Consider the following 26,160-nt stretch of genomic DNA (forward strand, 5'->3'; position numbering starts at 1 on the left):
GTTTTTGGGAATAGATAATATGGTAGGGACAATAGTAAGTATTATTGAGAGAAATGCATTATTTATGTTAGAGAAGTGTTGTGTGATACAGTGCCTTTAATGATTTTACCTGCGAAAAGAGTGATCCCCGTCTTCAGGTACCGCTCAACATGTCTGGCGGGAACAACTCTTCCTCTTGATTTTCCGTGCATATCAGCCACAGAGTCGTACTTGTTGAAGTGATCAGACATCCTGGTGAACTGTTAGCTGCTGGAAATCTCATTCGTGTTGCCTGATATGTGTCATTTACATGTGGCGGGACACATGGATCATGCATCATATGGTCGACTGCTGTGATTAAGCATCCACTTTCTCGCTAAAACGAATGTAACACAAATATGTTTAACTTCTTCTCTAACCAGAGAATGATCGAAATGAACAAGACTCGGATTCAAGATGTTCAACGTAATTTTACAAAATGTTTAGACAATTTGTTTACCATAGATTTACCGTCTTGCCAAATGTTTGGATTATTGATCAGATTGAATGATCGTGTGCTCACGTATTTAGACGGGGTGGATCGTTACTCAAAGTCTAAGTCACTTGAATGTCTTGTACAAACCTAATTATAATACAGGCCGCTGTCACAAAGTTTCAAAATCAGGGCATGCATGTTTAGTTTTAGTTTAGTTTTACCCCGCACTCAGCAATATTCCAGCTATATGGCGGCGGTCTGTAAATAATCGAGTTTGGACCAGACAATCCAGTGATCAACAGCATGAGCATCAATCTGCGCAATTTGGAACCGTTGACATGTGTCAACCAAGCCAGCGAGTCAAGCAGTGTTTACTGAAGGCTCATTCTAACCCGGACCTTTGCGGGTCATGTCACTATGTAATTATGTATTCCCCTTTTACTTCTTTTTTCACTTCTTTATATTTCTAAGGGGGTTCTGGATAGAATTATTCACCGTTTATGCTGGAGACATCCCAAATGTGCATGTTGCATTCTAAAATTATCTAAGTTGACAAATCAATTCATAGGTATCACAATAGATGTAATGTCATGTAACATTGATTATAGCAATAAAGACATTGATGGTAATATTCACCTCTCAGCAACAGTAATCTAACTTGCAACAAGCGATGGGCATAACCCTTACAACGACGGGGATTAAAGTTATAGTCTGTAGTAGAAATGCAAGTATGCCAGCACTTGCTGGTAAACAGTAAAGTTTATCACATTTTGTTTATTGCATATAACACCCGCAAATACGAATATGAGTCATTTGAAAATATGGTGACATTTTTAATTTTACTAATATTGCATGTAACATCATATCCATACACAATATTGCATATATACAAATAGACGAAAATGAATTATCTGACAAATATGACGAAATTTTAAATCAGCAAATACATAAATACGTTAAATGTCACACTAGGAAATAAACATTTCATATAAGATTATGCTTGTTTACCAATCCGGTTCCTTTCATTGGAAATAAATATGTTTAAATCATAAATATTTATGTCATATTTGATTACTTTTAATGACAAATCATTACGAACTGTGTTCAGTGTGGTCGGTTAGTGAGCTTGGTGGTGAGTTGGTAGTGGCTATAATTGTGCAGGCGCTTGACTGTTAATCCTAACCCGCTTTTTGCCAATTACAGTGCAGGCAAAAAGAGAATACATAGGTCATCACACAGAAGGATGGTGTTTTGGTGACTAGATATGTAATTTGAGATAAGAGGCAATAGTCAGCTCATTCTTATATACACAAGAATATCATGCTAGTAGATTCTACGCTTAGGCAGATCTTTTTATAATATTATCTGCATCGGAGGAGGGTTCTAATATATTTCAGCAGTCTGTTAATACATTAATAGTCTAAATAAAGCTCATCGCTGCCTCTCTCTCACTCTACAGTTCAGGGTGACAACAAACTCTCACCAAGGCTGTTTGGCAATATTTACGGTCACCATATTTACTCCCAGCACCTCCAGCTGCAGCCTTAGGTGTTTCACAACTTTTCCGAAATGTTTATGTTAGTCAAATGAAGGCCATTTCAAATTTTGGTGCATCTGCAACAAAATGTCCGATGTCTTCAGAGGTGAGGTGAGGTGAAATTGTGTTTATCGTCGTGCTTGAGAATATTTCGCTCATATGACGACGTGCATGCGTGTGTATGGGCTGCTTATACTAGCCCAGATTGAAGCTGGTTTTATAGTGCTAGCCCACTGAGATACCATGCCGCAGTGAAGCATGAATACCCCACTCAGACACATTATACTGACTCCGAGTCGACCAGTCCTTGTTGTACCCATTAATGCCGAGCGCCAGGCAGGGACCAACAAGTACCATATTTTAACGTCTTTTGGTATGACGCGGTCGGGGATAAAACTCACGACCTTCCGATCTCCGGGCGGACGCTCCGATGTCTTCAGATGGATGTGGAAAGGGTTTCGTTGCTTTTATTTAAGTCATAAACCTATCACATCTTAAGAAGGGAGCATTCGTACTGGATCTCCACTTCGCCGCTCCAACTCAGGCAGATGATATGTCACTGATCAGTCCCATCACAGCGCATCCACTATCCATGGTAACAGAGTGTCAGAACTACAGTGCCAAATGACAGTTCACATTCTCTCCCTTAAAAAGCAACCTCTTGGTCTTCAATCGGCAAAGATACACCAAGTGCAATATCAAACGTCACGGAAAGAAGTTACCTGAAGTGGACAACTCAAAGCATCTCGCCATTCTTCTCGACTCACACCTCAGCAGCCACACTCGAACATCAAACGAAAGTTCGATCATGAAGTCAGCTGCAATGATGTTGATGAAATCAGGTTTACACAAACGTGGTTTGAATCCAGTTACCAGCTCCAATATTGTCAAGTCTGTGTGTATGCCCAAAGACTTGTTTGGGTGCAAATTGTGGTCAGGGTTGAAAAAAGGCGATATTATCACTGTCGAAAGGGCACAACGATTCTGTTTAAAGATGTGTCAGGGGCTCCCCAAAACTACTAGATCTGACATATGTGACTCCCTGATTGGATGGTACTCGGCAGAATCACATATCGACACAAGGAAGTTGTTTTTCCTTGGCTCCTTGTGCAACAGCAAGAATCACCTACTTTGCTTCAAACTCTTTATCCCACGCCTGTTTGCGTTTAGAAACTGCATATTGAAGACAAGAACAGGATTTATACCAGATATAGTGCATGTACTTGAAAAATACAAACTGATGCAGTTTCTTGATAATTTCGTCTCCTCCGGCATCTTCATGAGTCAACTCTCCTGGAAGAAGATCGTAAAAGACTCGGTCATGGAATACGAGTCCTCCTGGAACCAACGAATGGCATCAGATCCAGATCTCAAACACTTCAGGGCATTACATCCCTCGGTAGAGCCACACCCAGCTTGGCTACTTGCCAAAATATACTCCTTGAAACAACAATGCCTCCTCATTTTGCAAATGTGTGCTCTCTGCCGTCCTTGCCGTGTGTATGGAGCTTGTGATAAATGTAGTGTGAACTGTGCAGACCTCCTGATCCATGTCCTAACATCGTGTGAAGCTTGTGCTGGCTGCAGACACCAACTCTGGTGTGACATTATCAACGTGGGCCCAGTGGAGTTGAGCGTGGAACTACACAACAAGACTGATATGGACCTGGTGTGAAGCCTGCTATCCTGCCGTCCTCCAGTACTGCTCTCTGACGAGGAGGCTGAGCTGTACACACTGACTGTTGTTAACGGACTCTCTATTCTATTCTATCATCAATTCAAATGTTACGTCAGACTCAATTTGTTAAACCATCACTAGTTCTATCATGAACAGTTGATAATAAATCTTTATGTCAAAGTTCTGAAAATATCCTCATGTGTCTCACCTGTGAAGATAGATCTTCTCAGAGACACACATTGCAGTCTGTAGGGTCTATAAGTATGTATTTCATGACCATGAAGAGAATTTTCATGAAGTGAATTTTCAATTTACGCCTTTCTCTTTCTTGCTGTTGGTTTCTACACATTCTGGTCAGATAACGTCTCGCTTCTTTGATGGCTGAATCAGCTCCTAATTCAAGAAGATTATCATAAGGTCAGTTTTCCTCTTCATTTGTTTGTTAATCATCTGAAGAAGATTGTTACTTTCACTTATCAATCGCTCTTTGTCTGAGCTACCAAAACCATTGCTATCCTCGTTTGAAACTTGATCCGTTTTCCCTCTTGCATCTGCATTACCGCATGATGATTCTACTGTTCAGGTTTTGACTGTTCCGTGTGCTGGAACTTCCGGTTGTTTCCTTTGTTTCCTCGCACTCCAATTCATCGTTGATCCCGACTGTTTCTATCCTGCTGGATATGTGCTCTTCTCTCCCCAGGGTTGTTAACTTGATCCATGACTATTGATCTGTTACTCTTCCCATTTACCCCTTTCTGATGTTTTAAAACTCTATTTTGCTATTGACCAGACCAGGGACAATGGGAGCTTACGGTACTTCTCCGGAGAACAATCAGTTTACGCGACTTCAACCCCTTTGAAGGTTCAAGAATGAACCAATTTGCGGCCAAAGAAATGAATTGACTACATTGTCATTGACTCTTGTCTATTAAAATTTGAAATTGGACCTTTACAAGGTGATTCGGAAACTGTTTTGTATATTGTGTTTTAAGGGACTGGCATGTTATACACACCTGGTTCGAGACAGTAAAACTAATGAGCTTTTAACAACAGCGTTCTGCCATATCACAGTTTTCAGTAATATTGTCCTTTTAGCACTGACAGCTTGCCAGATGCAGATGACTGCAGCCGATATGACACGCCAGATAATGTATATCAAGGGATTTTGTTAAAAAAGGGAGCATCAAAAGTATGTTCCCGGTTTTAAAGGAGAGATTAAGTGATTACACAATGCCCTGGTTACACTATGCCATTTAGAAAGTGGTCAAATGCAACATATGTTATATTTGGGATTAAGTGATCAGTGGTTTAGACCTTACAGTGCAGAAAAGTAAAAGTTAACAAGGTTTTGTCTATAAATGAGGCGTGTGGATCCCGTGTAAGGCATCAACTCATTTAAGTAACTGTCTGTATTGTACACAGACAATATTTGTCAATTCGAGTTCCAGTATTATGCCGCCAATGGCACGCATTTTTGAGAAAGTCCAGATTTCAGAAAAAAATGTGAATGCACCATTAAAGTAATAGACATGTGGTTCTAAAATATTTTAAGAATGCAAGTTTCCATAACAATACCTGCACATTCTTTTTGTGTAACTATCCCATCCATTCCTTCAGCCATAGTGACCGGCAGAACGATTTAGAGGTTGCTCATCCCACTGGGAATGCGATTTTCCCGATATGTACCAGTTTCCAATGACGTGCCTATAAGGAGCGCGTGTAGCAGTGCCCTGGATGTTCTGATCCATTCAGGCGACCGTAACAGTTGGCAGTTGGGCACCAAAGGCAGTCAGAGTTTTGGCATGTCTTATAAGTCTCATCAAACCAGTGTTTCGCCAAAATACCACTAAGGATAAACTTAATGGCTGAAGCGCATACCCATTGTTTCGCGTTCTTGCTTGTTGTTGAAGCTGATTGTATAATCTTTCTCATCTCCCATTTCTTGCATGATTCCTTTCTTGGGGAAAATACACAAATCAGCGCTTTGATACCATCGTATGGCTTGACATCATTTCCTCCTGCATATTCAGAATAAAAAGAATCAGTCCCCGCTGGGTTCATTTGCTGAGTGAAAAAGAAAATCCCCTTTGAAGTAGCTTGGTTGCGGACTTAATGGATAGTCAGATTTTGTCAGTGTAAACTCAAGTTCAGATCCAGACAAAAAGAAAGATTGAATCCCACATTGGCCAACATTTGCAGTTGCTGTCTGTTGTTATACTTTAAACAAGAATGACATTTATATAAACGGACCATTTGTGATGTACATGTGTAAGTTCCAGCCATTTTACTGATGTCGGAACGCCATGACATTTGAACCCAGATGGTCGTTACCCAGTGCTTCTTTGTAGCCAAGTTAGAGTCACTATGAAATATCGGATTGAAATTGGACAGGTATCGTTATGACCTTCGACGTATTTCATGTTGAGAAAGGTCAATGATTGTTGGGCTTCGGAGGTTCGATATATGTCTGAACTACAGAAGATGATAGCATATGTTTGTCAACCAGTCTCAAGGGTCATCAAGAACTCGACGTGGAACTAACACACACTGCGATGTGATTAACAATTGTATAATTAACTAAGGTTACAAGCTGATAGAAATCACTATAAAGGTGATGTAGCTACAGTACCAAATTGAGTGGTAGGACAAATACAAATGCAGTATGATGCAATACCAGTGATTATAGCAATAACGACAGTGATGGTAATATTCAAGCCACTGCAACAATGGTCCAGTTTCAAAGACAGTATTTCCGGGTAAGAAGGAGTTCCATACATTTGCTGGTGTTCTTGTAGCTTGAGATGTAATGAATCATTATCAAAACACGAAATGCCACAGTAAGGCATCTGTTTCGACATCAATGAGCATGTTTATCACTATGTCCCATAAACTATTTATATGTTAACGATAGTTTAAACCTTAATCACATACACACAAATACACCTGCCTAATATTCGGTTGGTTTGTGTTTGTTTAACGCCACACTCAGCAATATTCCAGCTATATGGCGTTGGTCAGTAAATAATCGAATCTGGACCAGACAATCCAATGATCAACAACATGAGGATCGATCTGCGCAATTGGGATACGATGATATGTGTCAATCAAGTCAGCAAGCCTGACCACCCAATCCCGTTAGTCGCCACTTACGACAAGCATGGGTTACTATTGCTCAATTCTAACCTTGATCTTCACAGGTGGAAGATTCACTAACTGCTACATTCCTCACATAAGCTAAACGGTAGAAATGTGTACAGGGCATGAAAAGAAATGAGTATATATCTGCGTACTTTGTGTACCCCTCTGATAAGTGTTAATTGGCACGGCTCCCGCGGCCGAAAGCTATGAAAATACACAATGCCATTTTAGAAAGTGGTCAAATGTAACATATGTATATCCAAGAAAGTTATTCTCATGTATATTTTTTTAACAGTTGTTCAAACATAAATATGTGCAATGATGTACAAATCCTTGCAGTTAGATATAACAATGTGTGAAATTCAATACTGAACAAATTTTATCCAACATAATTATAATCTACTTCAAGCTTACAATCTGAGCTGGGTCATTGTTTTCAGGGGCTGATAGTCAATTTTTGGTGAACGGCACCATTTCGTGAAAAATGGGACCTGCGTAATAAACCTGATTAAAAGTACATTTTAATTTAGATTTGAATATTAAATAGAAACACATCTATACTTAGAGACATGTGCTTTCTAATTTGTGAAAGATCTCCTCTTAGTGATCATTATTTTCCCCCCAAAATAACAAAATATCTGCATTTTGGGGGGAAATTCCTATTTTTTCATACATTTTTCCCAGTTTGTAAAAACTAACCATGCTGAACCCCCAGAAATTACATATCACAATGTGGGAAATTGAATGCTAAACATATCTAACCCACATGTTTATGTCTAATGCTTATAGCTTTAGCTGTAGCATTGTTTTTGTAGACAGATGGTCCAATTCAAGAAAATGGCGGCCATCTTTCAAAATGGCCGCCAAAAACCTATTTAGCTGGGCATGGGAGGTGTCCATCGCGTGATTTCATAAAGTACATACCTTAAGCTATATGAAAATCATAGTGACTGTTTGCCCCTCAATTTGGTAGTCAAATCAATATGTTCAAGGTCTGTCTCAAGGACTATGTGCCTCGCCTTGATGTCACATGCTCTACTTCCAACCAACCTGCCATAATGACGAATATCGTGACGATTCTCCCATCTTAGGTCAATATATATGTAGTTATTCTCAAGTCTTCCCGCTTACCCAGCACCTATTGTTCTAAGGTTCCAGATCACTGAAGCCTTGTAATCCCCAAGAACAAAAGGTGCGTCTGTAATTTAGCTCCTTTCTATCCATCTGTGAGATTTGGTCCCCCAGCAAAAGAGTAAAAGAAGGTGTAAATTCTCACCATTTTATTTACAATTTCATCACAAGGTGACATTGACAAACATTTAAGATATTTACTGGACATTTAGTAAATATATGCTTGTAAATTGACATAAGATTGTCATGTAGTCAGTGGGTAAGCGGGCATGAGCCACATGAGAAATGGGCGTATAGCTAATGGACTAAAACCAGTTTGATACTATGCTTCCACTTGCAATAATTTTAAGCTTTGAAAGTAGATCCTATTTGAACAGAATTAGGACATAACTGGGCGTAATATCTGGAAATTTAATTGTTCTAAAAGACATGTGATCATTTTATCCATATCTATAAATGCGACGATATCCAAACTGGGTCATGCTGACATTGGCTGCCTACAAGTCAGTTTCAATGATCCAAGGGCAGATAAATCAGCTTGGAATTTCTCCTTGTCCCCGTTTTTTATATTTTAAGCAATTGGATGTATTTATGAATAGATTTTAAAAACAGGTGTCTGAGTAACTTTCACGTTCAAATGCCACCCCAACATTCATATCGCAGTTAACCTCTATTACATATAGGTGTAGGCAATACTTGCATTATCCTGACACAAAGCGATTCACACGAAAACTCATAAATCGGACGGATCTACTTGTGAGCAAGCATTGTGCTGAAATTGTTATTCTGCTGTTCATTCGCAAAAAAGAAGTGTTTGACTCTCAGTTATACCGACAGACAAGGCCGCTACAGTATATTTGGTAACTGTCAATATGGCGCCTTTCAAAACCATAAAGCTAGATAAAAATATTTAACTTTCCCACAGTATTCAAAAAAGTTATCTTTTACAGACATGTTGTAATGCGGCAAATGGACCAATGAAAAACGAGGAAACCTGCGCTATAAAAGTGCTACTCATTACCATGTGGTTTACGGACCAGGATTAACCTGTAGACATGGCCACGTTCTGTCTTCTCGCTTTCCTTGTTGCGGCAGGTGAGTTCGGGCCTGTGCTATTTATGGGTTTCAACAAAGAGTCTTTTGGGGACGGTCAGTAAATGGCATTTACAGTAGTCGTGACACGAGTTTAAACGGATTCCGTATTCAGTCAGCTATTGGCAAAATCTACGAACTTGTTGTGCTCAATTTATGTTGATACAACCTTGAATTATGACAAGTTGTTGAGAATTATTTCTCCACTGCCCAAGACATTATGTTTGCAGAGGTGTAATGCGGGTAGACTCGAGTACCAAAAGAATGCGTCTAAACCCTTTCCGTAGGTGAAGGTCCTTATGAGAGGGTACATAAGTCCCCAAACTTTCAAAGTAAATTTAAACTGAACAATATTTTTTTAAACGTAATATTATTGTGATTTTAATTTTGCTAAATTTTCCTGCCATCGCCAGCGTCTGAAGGGATGGTGTTAATCCAACTAGGGTCCATGCAGGTAGTATGGTAGTATGGTGATCTACCTTCAGTTGCTGGCGATCTATAGCCTGTTTTTATATTGTATCGTCTTCCATAGTTACACTGATTTAGATTTAATTACTAGCTTTAACCTTATATCTGTGGTATTCTAGCTGTTTTACCGTCCTTCGTTGACAGGAGTTAATCATTTACTTTTAGTCATTATATATCTACAACTTAATTTAGCCACGATATGGCTGAAATATTGTCGATGTGGCTTAAAATCTAAACTCACCCACTCACTCACTCCATAGGTGAAGGTAATCTCTAGCAAAATCAATTCTCCAAAGACGACTGTATCACGAGCGTGGGCTATTTTTAATCAGTATGAGATAGTGATGCCATAATGGTGAGTGTATCCTGCCCCACCAGTGGCATGTAGATCGAGGCATTTCGTATGCTGAAATTGCAGCATCAGTTCGAAGATACTTTCAGAGACTTGTTTTTCTTCGTTTAATATGTATTGAAGAAAATGTAGCTCTGGGGTGGCTCTCGGAAGCCATAAAGTAGACTCAGCGTTTCAGTCCTAAGCCGAGAAAGGTCATTAAGATGTACACTGATAAACTGACTCGTGTATAGAGTAAAAGGTCAGTGCAAGAGAATCTTCAGAAATGTATGCATTTTGAGCATGGATTTCGTAGATTTTAGGCTTCATGAATTTTATCTTAATAGGTAGTATTGCAAGCTATGCACCCTTCATGTTCCAATTGTGAAACCACATTCGATCATGATCTCTCTTTCTCTCTCTTCAAACAGTTTTCATCTTTACTGTATAAATTGCTTTCTACACGATATGACTGAAATATTGCCGATGTGACATTAAATATCAACTCACTCACTCACCCACTCACTCCTTTTCTTTCTGTCCGCCCGGAGAGCGGAAGGTCGCGGGTTCGGTCCCCGACCGCGTCATACCAAAAAACGTTAAAATATGGTACTTGTTGGTCCCTGCCTGGCGCTCGGCATTAACGGGTACAACAAGGACTGGTCGACTCGGAGTCAGTATAATGTGTCAGTGGGGTATTCATGCTTCACTGCGGCATGGTATCTCAGTGGGCTAGCACTATAAGAAACAGCTTAAGTCTGGGCTAGTACAAGCGGCCGCACATACACATACACACGCATGCACGTCGTCATATTAGCGAAATATTCTCAAGCACGACGTTAAACTCAATTTCACTTCACCCCACTTCACCTTTTTTTTCTTTTTCGCCCTCTCTCACGCTGTACACCCATCATGTTCCAATTGTGAAACCAGACTTTCCCATGACCTCTCTTTCTCTTTATCTTTCTCTCTCTCACGCTGTACACCCTACATGTTCCAGTTGTGAAACCAGACTTTCCCATGACCTCTCTTTCTCTTTATCTTTCTCTCTCTCACGCTGTACACCCTTCATGCAATTGTACACCCTACATGTTCCACATGTTGTGTCAAACCAGACTTTCCCATGACCTCTCTTTCTCTTTATCTTTCTCTCTCTCACGCTGTACACCCTTCATGTTCCATTGTGAAACCAGACTTTCCCATGACCTCTCTTTCTCTTTATCTTTCTCTCTCTCACGCTGTACACCCTACATGTTCCAGTTGTCAAACCAGACTTTCCCATGACCTCTCTTTCTCTTTATATTTCTCTCTCTCACGCTGTACACCCTTCATGTTCCTTTGAAACCAGACTTTCCCATGACCTCTCTTTCTCTTTATCTTTCTCTCTCTCACGCTGTACACCCTACATGTTCCAGTTGTGAAACCAGACTTTCCCATGACCTCTCTTTCTCTTTATCTTTCTCTCTCTCACGCTGTACACCCTTCATGTTCCAATTGTGAAACCAGACTTTCCCATGACCTCTCTTTCTCTTTATCTTTCTCTCTCTCACGCTGTACACCCTACATGTTCCAGTTGTCAAACCAGATTTTCCCATGACCTCTCTTTCTCTTTCTCTTTCTCTGTCTCACGCTGTACACCCTTCATGTTCCAATTGTGAAACCAGACTTTCCCATGACCTCTCTTTCTCTTTATCTCTCTCTCTCTCACGCTGTACACCCTTCATGTTCCAATTGTGAAACCAGACTTTCCCATGACCTCTCTTTCTCTTTATATTTCTCTCTCTCACGCTATACACCCTACATGTTCCAATTGTGAAACCAGACTTTCCCATGACCTCTCTTTCTCTTTATATTTCTCTCTCTCACGCTGTACACCCTTCATGTTCCAATTGTGAAACCAGAGTTTCCCATGACCTCTCTTTCTCTTTATCTTTCTCTCTCTCACGCTGTACACCCTTCATGTTCCAATTGTGAAACCAGACTTTCCCATGACCTCTCTTTCTCTTTCTCTCTCTCACGCTGTACACCCTTCATGTTCCAATTGTGAAACCAGACTTTTCCAAGACCTCTCTTTCTCTTTATATTTCTCTCTCTCACGCTGTACACCCTTCATGTTCCAATTGTGAAACCAGATTTTCCCATGACCTCTCTTTCTCTTTATCTTTCTCTCTCTCACGCTGTACACCCTACATGTACCAATTGTGAAACCAGACTTTCCCATGACCTCTCTTTCTCTCTCTCACGCTGTACACCCTTCATGTTCCAATTGTGAAACCAGACTTTCCCAAGACCTCTCTTTCTCTTTATCTTTCTCTCTCTCTCACGCTGTACACCCTACATGTTCCAGTTGTGAAACCAGACTCACTCATGATCTCTTTCTTTCTTTCTTTCACTTTCTCTCTCTCTCTCTCTCTCTCTCTATCTCTCACACACATACACACATCGGAATGCTTTTCGTTTGACAACCGAAGAATTAGGCAGATGCATAGTATGTCTGAAGCTGGTTCAACGTCAGTGTCAGCCAAAGCGTGATCAGCAGGGAATGAACTCGACAGCAGAGGTTTGGATCTGCTAGCCAGCGACATGCTCGCCGTCGACAATGTTCTGTGATACATATATAATGACCTGCGGAACGTCAGCAACGTTGACGTTTCTACACAGATATTAGAAATCTCCTTGTGTCTAGACCTGTCTCAGTGGGCATGTACCGACGTCCCAGGCAGGCAGGTATTGGTTGGGCTCAAGATCACTTCAATCAAACAGACCTGGACTTTCATTATTGGAAGCTCATACAACCTTCATGTTTCATTTGTGAAACCAGCCTCATTTTCGTAAGGGCTTTCTGGTTACAGATGGACGGCCACTTCGGGAACGGTCTGCAACGACGGCGTTTTGTTGATAACGTCTCCACGAGCAGCATATGGTGTTCCTGTGCGCGTTAGGCTGCTGTGCAACGTTGCGCTGGGGTGTTCCGGTTTCAATCATGGCTCGCCACCTTTCATTTTCAGTTAGCCGTGGCGTAGAGAAATGCATGCAGATGCCTCCAAATTTGTGTTTTTCGGACCCATCGACGTCCAAACAATAATTTGGGTGACAATGATTGGAGTCACACTTTTTAAAGGGCACGTTTTATGCCTTTTCCCCACAGACTTCTTGAAAGCACGAAAAACGCATGCAAAACAAAAACTACCAACAGGACCCTGTTTGGGTTATGGATTAAGTGTATTATAAACAATATTAAAATGCGTCATATAAATGTTCTCACTTATATAAACAAATGTGTTGATTACACTAACTTTTGCCTTTGAGTATATAATTTTACCTTGACACAAAACTACTCAGTGACAGATTACCTTTTACAAACTAATGCAAGACTTACATGTAAAGATGGTTAAATAGACATAATCAATTTTGACAGCAGAACTGTCATGTACATAACAAACTCGGAATGCTCCATCCTCCCATCAGTTTACATTAAGACTTTAAATAGAATACAGAAACCTGACTTTTTAATCTGTTCCACAAATGTGGAATATAGGTCAAATTACATGATGTGCGTTACATGCAGGATATGAAACTCGCTTAACTGAGTCTACTATCTTTACAGCATCCGCCGCCCCCTCAACATTGGACATTAACGCCTCCGGTTGCGGCGGAAACCTCGTCGGTTACAAGTACCCCGCCAAATACATTGTAGGGGGCGAAGAGGCTACGCCTAACGCTTACCCATGGATGGTGAGTGTTAGAATTGACAAACATTAAACTGGAAGTTCGTTACTACCATTCACTACTTCTTCTTCTTGCGTGTCTCAAATCAGACTCCGTTCGTTAACAAAGTTATGATTACATTCACAAGCACCGACATATTGGAAAGGGCAAGTTATATGTAGGTCTGGATATACAGTTATAAACAGCTTGTTTATGGGAGAAAACCCCGAAATGTTAAATATTTACCACTTTAGTGAAACCAAAACAAACTGAGGACGAATCTGGAATGGAGACTTGCATTCATAGCAGCAACTATGTTTCTAAAAACACGATGTTGAAATAAACAAGTTATGCACAGCCAAATGTGGCTTATAATATACCTGATAAGTATGTGTAAATGTCTCAGAGTAAACAAATATCAAATGGTCGGTGGTGATAACAAAGAGATGAGATTTGTCAGATCCAAGCACGTAGCACGTAAAGGGGGCTTAACTCTGATCAGAGAAAGAGCCAAAGACTGCTACCGATGGAGAGGTGAAAAGGAAATTTGTTAATCAACGTTGTGGTTATCTTGCAGGCTGCTATGTACTATCGCGGATCCTTCCGATGTGGCGGTTCCCTCATCAGGGGAAACAACGGAAGGAGTTACATCCTCACAGCAGCTCACTGCACAGTGTAAGGAGCCGTGGCGGAACTTGCGCGGGAATGATTAAATATTAATCCTAAATGTTCATCCAACGCCACTTGTTTTGCACATGTCGAGAGAGTTACAGGTGAAGTGGTACTACTAGTAGTTGTATGAACATGTTACATGTTAGATGCCAGGGAAATGTGCATAGGTATGCAAGGGAGATAATGTGATCCGATACGTTGTATATTGGCAATCAAGTACCAACTATTGCTGTGTTAGTATTGTTGCCGTTGGAACTAAGGGAGACTTTTCCTGAAGTCGAGAAAGAATGTTGTGATACAAGGCAGATCACCAATGAGAATTTCCATCTGCATTGACCAGGTAGTTTCGGAAAGGCAGGACCAGATGAGCTAGTCGTAACTAAGAAATCATTATATTTGTTTAATATTCCTACAGGAACACCAACGCCAATCAGTGGGAAATGCGTCTTGGTCGCCATAACCTTGCCGCCTCTGAGTCCAGCACACAGCAGCACATCAACGTAGACCAGGTCATCAATAACCCTTCCTACAGCTCCAGCACCTATAACTGGGATATTTCCCTGTTGAGATTGTCCAGCAACCCGACTGACACAGCATACGTGAGGCCTGGGTGTTTCCCGATTGGTGACATTAGTTCTGGGGAGAATTCCTTCGTCATCGGCTGGGGCGCCCTCTCAGAGGGTAGGTTATCGATTCCACAGATATGACAAGTGATTGTTGTGAATGTAGCTACTTCATCTCGTGTGTTTGAAGGTGCTAAGCTATACATATTCAGGAGTTTCACTAATATAAATGTATGCAGGTTGTCCAGCAATAAGGATCTGTCCGTTGTGCTGGTTGTTTTGTACCAGACAGAACACAGACTGTTAACAAACAAAGTGTACATCCATGTGCAGTGGTTTAAATAACCACGTATATACATTACATACAGTTTTCCCAGAAATTATTGAGAAAACCTTTGTTTCCTAATGCTGAACAACGAGGACAGTTCAATGCTTATACAAGTTCTTTAATATATGAGCGACGTTTCGGTGTAGCTACTAACACCGTTATCAAACAAGTGATGTTCAATACAGAAGGCAAGGCTATATATACATAGTAAAGTTTGAACAGTAAGTTGATTGATGTTTGCACAATTAATGAGGTCTATGTACAATTTGGAGGATACAGGCAGTTCACTATCCAGGTTCATACGATATATACCAGCTTCATACGTTATGTACAGGCGGTTCACTGACCAGGTCTTTGCGTTATATACAGACAGTTCACTAACCAGGTCTTTGCGTTATATACAGGCAGTTCACTAACCAGGCTCATGCGTTTTATTCAGACAGTTCGCTAACCAGGTCAATGCGTTAAATACAGACAGTTCACTAACCAGGTCCATGCATTATATGCAGACAGTTCGCTAACCATGTTCATGCGTTATGTACAGACAGTTCACTAACTAGGTCCATGCATTATACACAGATAATTCACTGACCAGGTCCATGAGTTACATGCTGTCAGTTCACTAACCACGTCCATCCGTTATATACAGACAGTTCACTATCCAGGTTCATGGGTTATAGACAGACAGTTCACTAACCAGGTTCATATGTTATAGACAGGCAGTTCAGTAACCAGATCCATGTGTTTTATACAGTAAGTTCACTAACCAGGACCATGCATTTTAAACAGACAGATCACTAACGGAGTCCATGCGTTATATACAGACAGTTCACTAACCAGGTCCATGCATTATATACAGACAGTTCAGTACAGGTCTATGCATTATATACAGACATACAGACAGTTCACTGATCAGGTCCATGCGTTATGTGCAGACAGTTCACTGACGAGGTTCATGCGTTATATGCAGACAGTTCACTAACCAGGTCGTTGCATTATATACAGACAGTTCACTAACCAGGTCCATGCGTTATATGCAGACAGTTCACTAACCAGGTTCGTTTTATGCGTTTTATTCAGACAGTTCGCTAACCAGGTCCATGCGTTATATCCAGACAGTTCACTAACCACCATGCGTTTTATTCAGACAGTCCATGCGTTATATGCAGACAGTTCACTAACCAGGTCCTTGCATTATATACAGACAGTTCACTAACCAGGTCCATGCGTTATATACATACAGACAGACAGTTCACTAACCAGGTCCATGCATTATATACAGACAGTTCACTAACCAGGTCCATGCGTTATATGCAGACAGTTCACTAACAGTTCACTAACTAGGTCCATGCATTATATACAGACAGTTCACTAACCAGGTCCATGCGTTATATACAGACAGTTCACTAACCAGGCTCATGCGTTTTATTCAGACAGTTCACTAACCAGGTCCATGCGTTATATGCAGACAGTTCACTAACCAGGCTCATCCATGCGTTATATGCAGACAGTTCACTAACCAGGTCCATGCGTTATATACAGACAGTTCACTAACCAGGCTCATGCGTTTTATTCAGACAGTTCGCTAACCAGGTCCATGCGTTATATCCAGACAGTTCACTAACCAGGTTCATGCGTTATATCCAGACAGTTCACTAACCAGGTCCATGCGTTATATACAGACAGTTCACTAACCAGGTCCATGCGTTATATACAGACAGTTCACTAAACAGGTTCACTAACCAGGTCCATGCGTTATATACAGGTTCACTAACCAGTTCACTAACCACGTCCATACGTTATATACAGATAGTTCACTAACCAGGTTCATGCATTATATAGAGTCTGTTCAGTGACCAGCTTCACACATTATATGGAGCCAGTTCACTAACCAGGTCCATGCGTTATATACAGACAGATCACTAACCAAGCCCATGCGTTATATACAGACAGTTCACTAACCAGGTTCATGCGTTATATACAGCAGGTTCACTAACCAGGTTCATGTATTTATGGAGTCAGTTCACTAACCAGGTCCATGAATTATATGGTGTCAGTTCACTAACCAGGTCCATGTGTTATATGGAGACAGTTCACTAACCGGGTCCATGTGTTATATACAGGAGGTTCACTGACCAGATTCATACTTTATGTATAGCCACTTCACTAAACATTTCCATATGTTACATACAGGCAGTTCACTAAACTTTGTTTATACGTTACATACAGGAAGTTCCCAAAACCTTGTTTATACGTTACATACAGGCAGTTCAGTAAACCTTGTTTATACGTTACATACAGGAAGTTCATCAAACATGTCCATACGTTACATACAGGCAGTTCACCAAATATATCCATACGTTACATACAGGCAGTTCACCAAACATGTGCATACGTTACATACAGGCAGTTCACCAAACATGTCCATACGTTACATACAGGAAGTTCACCAAATATGTCCATACGTTACATAAAGGAAGTTCACCAAATATGTCCATACGTTACATAAAGGAAGTTCACCAAACATGTCCATACGTTACATACAGGCAGTTGATTAAACATGTCCATACGTTACATACAGGAAGTTCATCAAACATGTCCATACGTTACATACAGGAAGTTCACCAAACATGTCCATACGTTACATACAGGCAGTTGATTAAACTTGTCCATACGTTACATACAGGCAGTTCACCAAATATATCCATACGTTACATACAGGCAGTTGATCAAATATATCCATACGTTACATACAGGCAGTTCACTAAACATGTCCATACGTTACATACAGGCAGTTCACCAAACATGTCCATACGTTACATACAGGCAGTTCACCAAACATGTCCATACGTTACATACAGGCAGTTCCATAAACATGTCCATACGTTACATACAGGCAGTTGACCAAATATATCGATACAGGACATACAGGCAGTTGATCAAAAATATCCATACATTACATACAGGCAGTTGACTAAACATGTCCATACGTTACATACAGGCAGTTCACCAAATATGTCCATACGTTACATACAGGCAGTTCACCAAACATGTCCATACGTTACATACAGGCAGTTCCATAAACATGTCCATACGTTACATACAGGAAGTTCACCAAACATGTCCATACGTTACATACAGGCAGCTCCATAAACATGTCCATACGTTACATACAGGAAGTTCACTAACACATACGTTTGTTCAGGACAGTTCACCAAACATGTCCATACGTTACATACAGGCAGTTGATTAAACATGTCCATACGTTACATACAGGCAGTTCACCAAACATGTCCATACGTTACATACAGGGAGTTCACCAAACATGTCCATACATTACATACAGGAAGTACACCAAACATGTCCATACGTTACATACAGGAAGTTCACCAAACATGTTTATACGTTACATACAGGCACTTCACCAAACATGTTTATACGTTACATACAGGCAGTTCACTAAACTTTGTTTATACGTTACATACAGGCAGTTCCCAAAACCTTGTTTATACGTTAAATACAGGCAGTTCACTAAACCTTGTTTATACGTTACATACAGGAAGTTCACCAAATATATCCATACGTTACATACAGGCAGTTCACCAAATATGTCCATACGTTACATAAAGGAAGTTCACCAAATATGTCCATACGTTACATAAAGGAAGTTCACCAAACATGTCCATACGTTACATACAGGCAGTTGATTAAACATGTCCATACGTTACATACAGGAAGTTCACCAAACATGTCCATACGTTACATACAGGAAGTTCACCAAACATGTCCATACGTTACATACAGGAAGTTCATCAAACATGTCCATACGTTACATACAGGCAGTTCACCAAACATGTCCATATGTTACATACAGGCAGTTGATTAAACATGTCCATACGTTACATACAGACAGTTGGCCAAATATATCCATACGTTACATGCAGGAAGTTCATCAAACATGTCCATACGTTACATACAGGCAGTTGACCAAATATATCCATACGTTACATACAGGCAATTCACCAACCATGTCCATACGTTACATACAGGACGTTAACCAAATATGTTCCTACGTTACATACAGGTAGTTCACTAAACATGTCCATACGTTACATACAGGCAGTTCATCAAACATGTCCATACGTTACATACAGGCAGTTCACCAAACATATGCATACGTTACATACAGGCAGTTGATTAAACATGTCCATACGTTACATACAGGCAGTTCACCAAATATGTCCATACGTTACATACAGGACGTTCACCAAATATGTCCATACGTTACATACAGGCAGTTCACTAAACATGTCCATACGTTACATACAGGCAGTTCATCAAACATGTCCATACGTTACATACAGGAAGTTCACCAAACATGTCCATACGTTACATACAGGAAGTTCACCAAACATGTCCATACGTTACATACAGGCAGTTCATCAAACATGTCCATACGTTACATACAGGAAGTTCACCAAACATGTCCATACGTTACATACAGGAAGTTCACCAAACATGTCCATACGTTACATACAGGCAGTTGATTAAACATGTCCATACGTTACATACAGGAAGTTCACCAAACATGTCCATACGTTACATACAGGCAGTTGATTAAACATGTCCATACGTTACATACAGGCAGTTCACTAAACATGTCCATACGTTACATACAGGCAGTTGATTAAGCATGTCCATACGTTACATACAGGGAGTTCACTAACACAGCTTACGTGTTTGTTCAGGAGGTTCACCAAACATGTCCATACGTTATATACAGGCAGTTCACTAAACATGTCCATACGTTACATACAGGCAGTTGATTAAACATGTCCATACGTTACATACAGGGAGTTGATTAAATATGTCCATACGTTACATACAGGGAGTTCACCAAACATGTCAATACATTACATACAGGAAGTACACCAAACATGTCCATACGTTACATACAGGAAGTTCACCAAACATGTTTATACGTTACATACAGGCACTTCACCAAACATGTTTATACGTTACATACAGGCAGTTCACTAAACTTTGTTTATACGTTACATACAGGCAGTTCCCAAAACCTTGTTTATACGTTAAATACAGGCAGTTCACTAAACCTTGTTTATACGTTACATACAGGAAGTTCACCAAACATGTCCATACGTTACATACAGGCAGTTCACCAAACATGTCCATACGTTACATACAGGCAGTTCACCAAATATGTCCATACGTTACATACAGGCAGTCCACCAAATATGTCCATACGTTACTTACAGGCAGTTCACCAAATATGTCCAGTACGTTACATACAGGCAGTTCACCAAATATATCCATACGTTACATACAGGCAGTTCACCAAATATGTCCATACGTTACATACAGGAAGTTCACCAAATATATCCATACGTTACATACAGGCAGTTCACCAAACATGTCCATACGTTACATACAGGCAGTTCACCAAACATGTCCATACGTTACATACAGGCAGTTCATCAAACATGTCTATATGTTACATACAGGCAGTTACATACAGGCAGTTACATACAGGCAGTCCACATGTACATACAGGAAGTTCATCAAACATGTTACATACACAGGCAGTTGACCAAATACATCCATACGTTACATACAGGCAGTTCACCAAATATGTCCATACGTTACATACAGGCAGTTGACCAAATATATCCATACTGTTACATACAGGCAGTTCACCAAACATGTCCATACGTTACATACAGGAAGTTCACCAAACATGTCCATACGTTACATACAGGCAGTTCACCAAACATGTCCATACGTTACATACAGGCAGTTCATAAACATGTCCATACGTTACATACAGGCAGTTCACCAAACATGTCCATACGTTACATACAGGCAGTTCACCAAACATGTCCATACGTTACATACAGGCAGTTCACCAAACATGTCCATACGTTACATACAGGCAGTTCACCAAACATGTCCATACGTTACATACAGGCAGTTCACCAAACATGTCCATACGTTACATACAGGCAGTTCACCAAACATGTCCATACGTTACATACAGGCAGTTCACCAAACATGTCCATACGTTACATACAGGAAGTTCACCAAACATGTTTATACGTTACATACAGGCAGTTGATCAAACATGTCCATACGTTACATACAGGCAGTTCACCAAACATGTCCATACGTTACATACAGGCAGTTCACCAAACATGTCCATACGTTACATACAGGCAGTTCACCAAACATGTCCATACGTTACATACAGGCAGTTCACCAAACATGTCCATACGTTACATACAGGCAGTTCACCAAACATGTCCATACGTTACATACAGGCAGTTCACCAAACATGTCCATACGTTACATACAGGCAGTTCACCAAACATGTCCATACGTTACATACAGGCAGTTCACTAAACTTGTTTATACGTTACATACAGTTCACCAAACATGTCCATACGTTACATACAGGCAGTTCACCAAATATATCCATACGTTACATACAGGCAGTTCACCAAATATGTACGTTATCAGGCAGTTCACCAAATATGTCCATACGTTACATACAGGCAGTTCACCAAATATATCCATACGTTACATACAAGCAGTTCACCAAATATATCCATACGTTACATACAGGCAGTTCACCAAATATGTCCAGTACGTTACATACAGGAAATTCACCAAATATATCCGTACGTTACATAGAGGCAGTTCACCAAATATGTCCATACGTTACATACAGGAAGTTCACCAAATATGTCCAGTACGTTACATACAGGCAGTTCACCAAACATGTCCATATGTTACATACAGGCAGTTGATTAAACATGTCCATACGTTACATACAGACAGTTGGCCAAATATATCCATACGTTACATGCAGGAAGTTCATCAAACATGTCCATACGTTACATACAGGCAGTTGACCAAGTATATCCATACGTTACATACAGGCAATTCACCAACCATGTCCATACGTTACATACAGGACGTTAACCAAATATGTTCCTACGTTACATACAGGTAGTTCACTAAACATGTCCAGACGTTACATAAAGGCAGTTGATTAAACATGTCCTTTCGTTACATACAGGCAATTCCACAACCATGTCCATACGTTACATACAGGACGTTCACCAAATATGTCCATACGTTACATACAGGCAGTTCACTAAACATGTCCATACGTTACATACAGGCAGTTCATCGAACATGTCCATACGTTACATACAGGAAGTTCACCAAACATGTCCATACGTTACATACAGCCAGTTGATTAAACATGTCCTTACGTTACATACAGGAAGTTCATCAAACATGTCCATACGTTACATACTGGCAGTTGACCAAACATGTCCATACGTTACATACAGGCAGTTGATGAAACATGTCCTTACGTTACATACAGGCAGTTGACCAAACATGTCCATACGTTACATACAGGCAGTTGATGAAACATGTCCTTACGTTACATACTGGCAGTTGACCAAACATGTCCATACGTTACATACAGGAAGTTCACCAAACATGTCCATACGTTACATACAGGCAGTTCACCAAACATGTCCATACGTTACATACAGGAAGTTCACCAAACATGTCCATACGTTACATACTGGCAGTTGACCAAACATGTCCATACGTTACATACAGGCAGTTCACCAAACATGTCCATACGTTACATACAGGCAGTTCACCAAATATATCCATACGTTACATACAGGAAGTTCACCAAACATGTCCATACGTTACATACAGGCAGTTCACCAAATATATCCATACGTTACATACAGGCAGTTCACCAAACATGTCCATACGTTACATACAGGCAGCTCCATAAACATGTCCATACGTTACATACAGGCAGTTCATCAAACATGTCCATACGTTACATAAAGGAAGTTCACCAAACATGTCCATACGTTACATACAGGCAGTTGATTAAATATGTCCATACGTTACATACAGGAAGTTCATCAAACATGTCCATACGTTACATACAGGAAGTTCACCAAACATGTCCATACGTTACATACAGGCAGTTGATTAAACTTGTCCATACGTTACATACAGGCAGTTGACCAAATATATCCATACGTTACATACAGGCAGTTGACCAAATATATCCATACGTTACATACAGGAAGTTCACCAAATATATCCATACGTTACATACAGGCAGTTCACCAAACATGTCCATACGTTACATACAGGCAGTTCACGAAACGTGTTCATACGTTACATACAGGCAGTTGACCAAATATATCGATACAGGACATACAGGCAGTTGATCAAATATATCCATACATTACATACAGGCTGTTGACTAAACATGTCCATACGTTACATACAGGCAGTACACCAAATATGTCCATACGTTACATTCAGAAAGTTCACCAAACATGTCCATACGTTTACATACAGGCAGTTCACTAACCAGGTTCATACGTTATACACAGACAGTTCACCAACACAGCTTACGTGTTTGTTCAGGCGGTTCCTCACCAAGCAGGCTTCAGGTTGTAAATAAGCCTATCCTCAGCCACCAGACTTGCAGAGACCAACTTGGATCCAACAGCTACTACGAGAGCAACATGCTGTGTGCCGGTTTTGATGCCGGCGGCTCCGATGCCTGTCAGGTAACACTGTGTACCACTTCTTGAACAACAACAGTGTATGTGAATACCGGTTCTTTAACAACAACAGTGTATGTGAATACCAGTTCTTGTACAATAGCCGAGTATGTGTAGACCAGTTCTTGAACAATAGCCGAGTATGTGAATACCAGTTCTTGAACAGTTACTGGGTATATGCATTCTAGTTCCTAAACAACAACAGTGTATGTGAATCAGTGTCAGTTGAGTTACTATGGTCTTAGCACCAAAATCTTTAACGGTCTCTATAGTCGTCATAAGTTTGGATGCTTATTTTGTAAATGTTCCTGGAACACAAGCCGGTACATGTATACACACAGCTTGTTTTTGTTGGACAGGGAGACAGCGGTGGTCCTTTGATGGCGATCCGTGGAGGGAGAGTCGAGATCGTTGGTGAGTAAAAAAGAGATGACCGTCCATCGACCTTTGTTGATTTTGAAATCTATTTCTATGCAACTGACCCCAGTACAGCCGTTCAGGAATATTTAGAAGTCTAGTCACAAGAGTGATTTGGTAAGCAGAAATGGTAAGTGTGGGAGAAGATGGGAATGGGGCACCTCGGGATTTTGTTTGAGAACATAATTATTTAATTAAAACTATGACCCTAGTAGCCAGCCCTAGTAGACATCCCCACCCCACCCCGCCCCGCTCACCAGAATTGCCTCCACATACCTTAACCAAATGTCACTATTTACCAAATCGAAATTTATTGTTTTGAGTGGAACTGTTGACCGTACAATATAACACTGCTATCTGGCCCTGAAAAATGTCCACATCTCTCCTCCAGGTGTCGTAAGCTGGGGCTACGGTTGCGCCAGACCCGAGCGTCCAGGTGTGTATTCCAACTCTGTCAAGTCAAAGTCCTGGGTGAACGGCATCATCAACAACTAGAACCCCACTATTGTCAAAGATCATAAAATATCAACTTCCGTTAACCAGTAGTTGTTCTTGATTGTTGTACGTACCCGGGCGTTATACATATACAGGGCCCAGGGTATAAGTTGCCGTATGTGCGTACTGGATATTGAATATTGGAAGTGAATAATATGATTTCACCGCGGTCAACAACGTTACAGCACCATAATAAAAGATAGCAGCAACAAAACCCTTTCCATAGCCACAAGAGACAACTGCTAGAAGCTGAGTCGAGGGTACGATTCCGACTGTATCATAAGCAAGTTTTCAGGAAATCACTATCAAGTAGTGATTGATATTAACAGGTGTGGCACCCGTCACAAAGTCATGTTAAGGAACGTCATTTGTTCTCCCGATAAAACATCGGGACATGCAGTATAGAATCAAATTTGAAAGAGGCCTTTAAGTCTAGTAAAATAAGTGGAAACTTTATTTTGGCCTTGAACATTGTAACGTACATAAAACAATTTTTGAGCAAGAGTACCTACTGCAAGTATCACAAGGAAAATACACAAGTTGCACATAAATACACACAGACATAAACCAGTACTTTACCAAACCGCTGCACCCATACACAATGGTACACCACTGCATACCAGCATATCACAATGTACTACTACTACTAATGATGTGTACTGATGTAATTATGGAAAATACACATATCTAAACTTTCAATCATTTAGATTTTATGAAGTGGCAAATATTACGGAATTGCAGTTGTTACACGATCATATCCTTTTATGTAGTGGTACACAGCATGACGAAGACTTCAGTGGTTACAGCATCAAAGTCATATCCTAAGAGGTATATGTTGTTAGGAAGACTGCAATACTTACAACATTAAAAGAAGTGAGTGAGTGAGTGACATTTAACGTCGACAGTAGTTTAGCCATTTTGAGACTTTGTCAAGTTATACAATATGAGTTTAAAAACTACTATCGAAGGAAAGAATAACAACTAACAATATATGACATATTGCTTTAAAACTAGTCATGAAACATTTAAACGCGTCTGACTCTTTGGCTGTACCCTCGGAGGGAGTTCAAGTAGCGTAAAATAATTGTCCTCCAAAGAGTGAGTGAGTGAGTTTAAGTCTACGCCGCACTCAGAAATATTCCAGCTATATGGCGTCGGTCTGTAAATAATCAAGTCTGGGCCAGACAATCCAGGTATCAGCAGCGTTAGCATCGATCTGTACAATTGGGAACCGATGACATGTGTAAACCAAGACAGCGAGCCTGACCACCCGATCCCGTAAGTCGCCTCTTACGCCGGCATGGGTTACTGAACGGTCATTCTAACCCGGACCTTCACGGGTCCCACCGAAGAGGGTATTTAAGACCACATAATTCAATGTATGTTGATCATTGCCAGAATTGTAATCATAGAATGTTTGTAGTGTTAATATATATAGCTAAATTGCTGAAAATTAGCCAAAAGCTGAAGGGATGATATAAATCCAGTTAGGGTCCATGCAGGTTTCAAAAG

The 26,160-nt window shown here is 40.4% G+C and overlaps 1 protein-coding gene across 1 annotated transcript; it reads left to right on the plus strand.

The window, feature by feature from the left end:
- The first annotated feature begins 8,924 nt into the window (after nucleotides 1-8,924).
- On the plus strand, nucleotides 8,925-24,692 carry LOC124291791 (trypsin alpha-3-like). Its single transcript, XM_046728862.1, has 7 exons — nucleotides 8,925-9,033; nucleotides 13,437-13,564; nucleotides 14,115-14,212; nucleotides 14,625-14,890; nucleotides 23,597-23,742; nucleotides 24,096-24,150; nucleotides 24,545-24,692. The coding sequence occupies exons 1-7, from the start codon at nucleotides 8,994-8,996 to the stop codon at nucleotides 24,646-24,648; spliced, it is 837 nt and encodes a 278-aa protein (XP_046584818.1). The 5' UTR covers nucleotides 8,925-8,993; the 3' UTR covers nucleotides 24,649-24,692.
- The last annotated feature ends 1,468 nt before the right edge of the window (nucleotides 24,693-26,160 follow it).

Source organism: Haliotis rubra, unplaced genomic scaffold (assembly GCF_003918875.1).
Source record: "Haliotis rubra isolate DU_JTF1 unplaced genomic scaffold, ASM391887v1 Scf5, whole genome shotgun sequence".
Lineage (NCBI taxonomy): Eukaryota > Metazoa > Mollusca > Gastropoda > Lepetellida > Haliotidae > Haliotis > Haliotis rubra.

What these genes read in the sequence shown, in the direction of transcription:
- LOC124291791 (XM_046728862.1), top strand. Translation starts at nt 8,994, where the DNA reads ATGGCCACGTTCTGTCTTCTCGCTTTCCTTGTTGCGGCAG. An exon ending in CGCTTTCCTTGTTGCGGCAG is followed by an intron (nt 9,034 to 13,436) that starts GTGAGTTCGGGC and finishes CTATCTTTACAG; the next exon opens with CATCCGCCGCCCCCTCAACA. An exon ending in CTGGGGCGCCCTCTCAGAGG is followed by an intron (nt 14,891 to 23,596) that starts GTAGGTTATCGA and finishes GTGTTTGTTCAG; the next exon opens with GCGGTTCCTCACCAAGCAGG.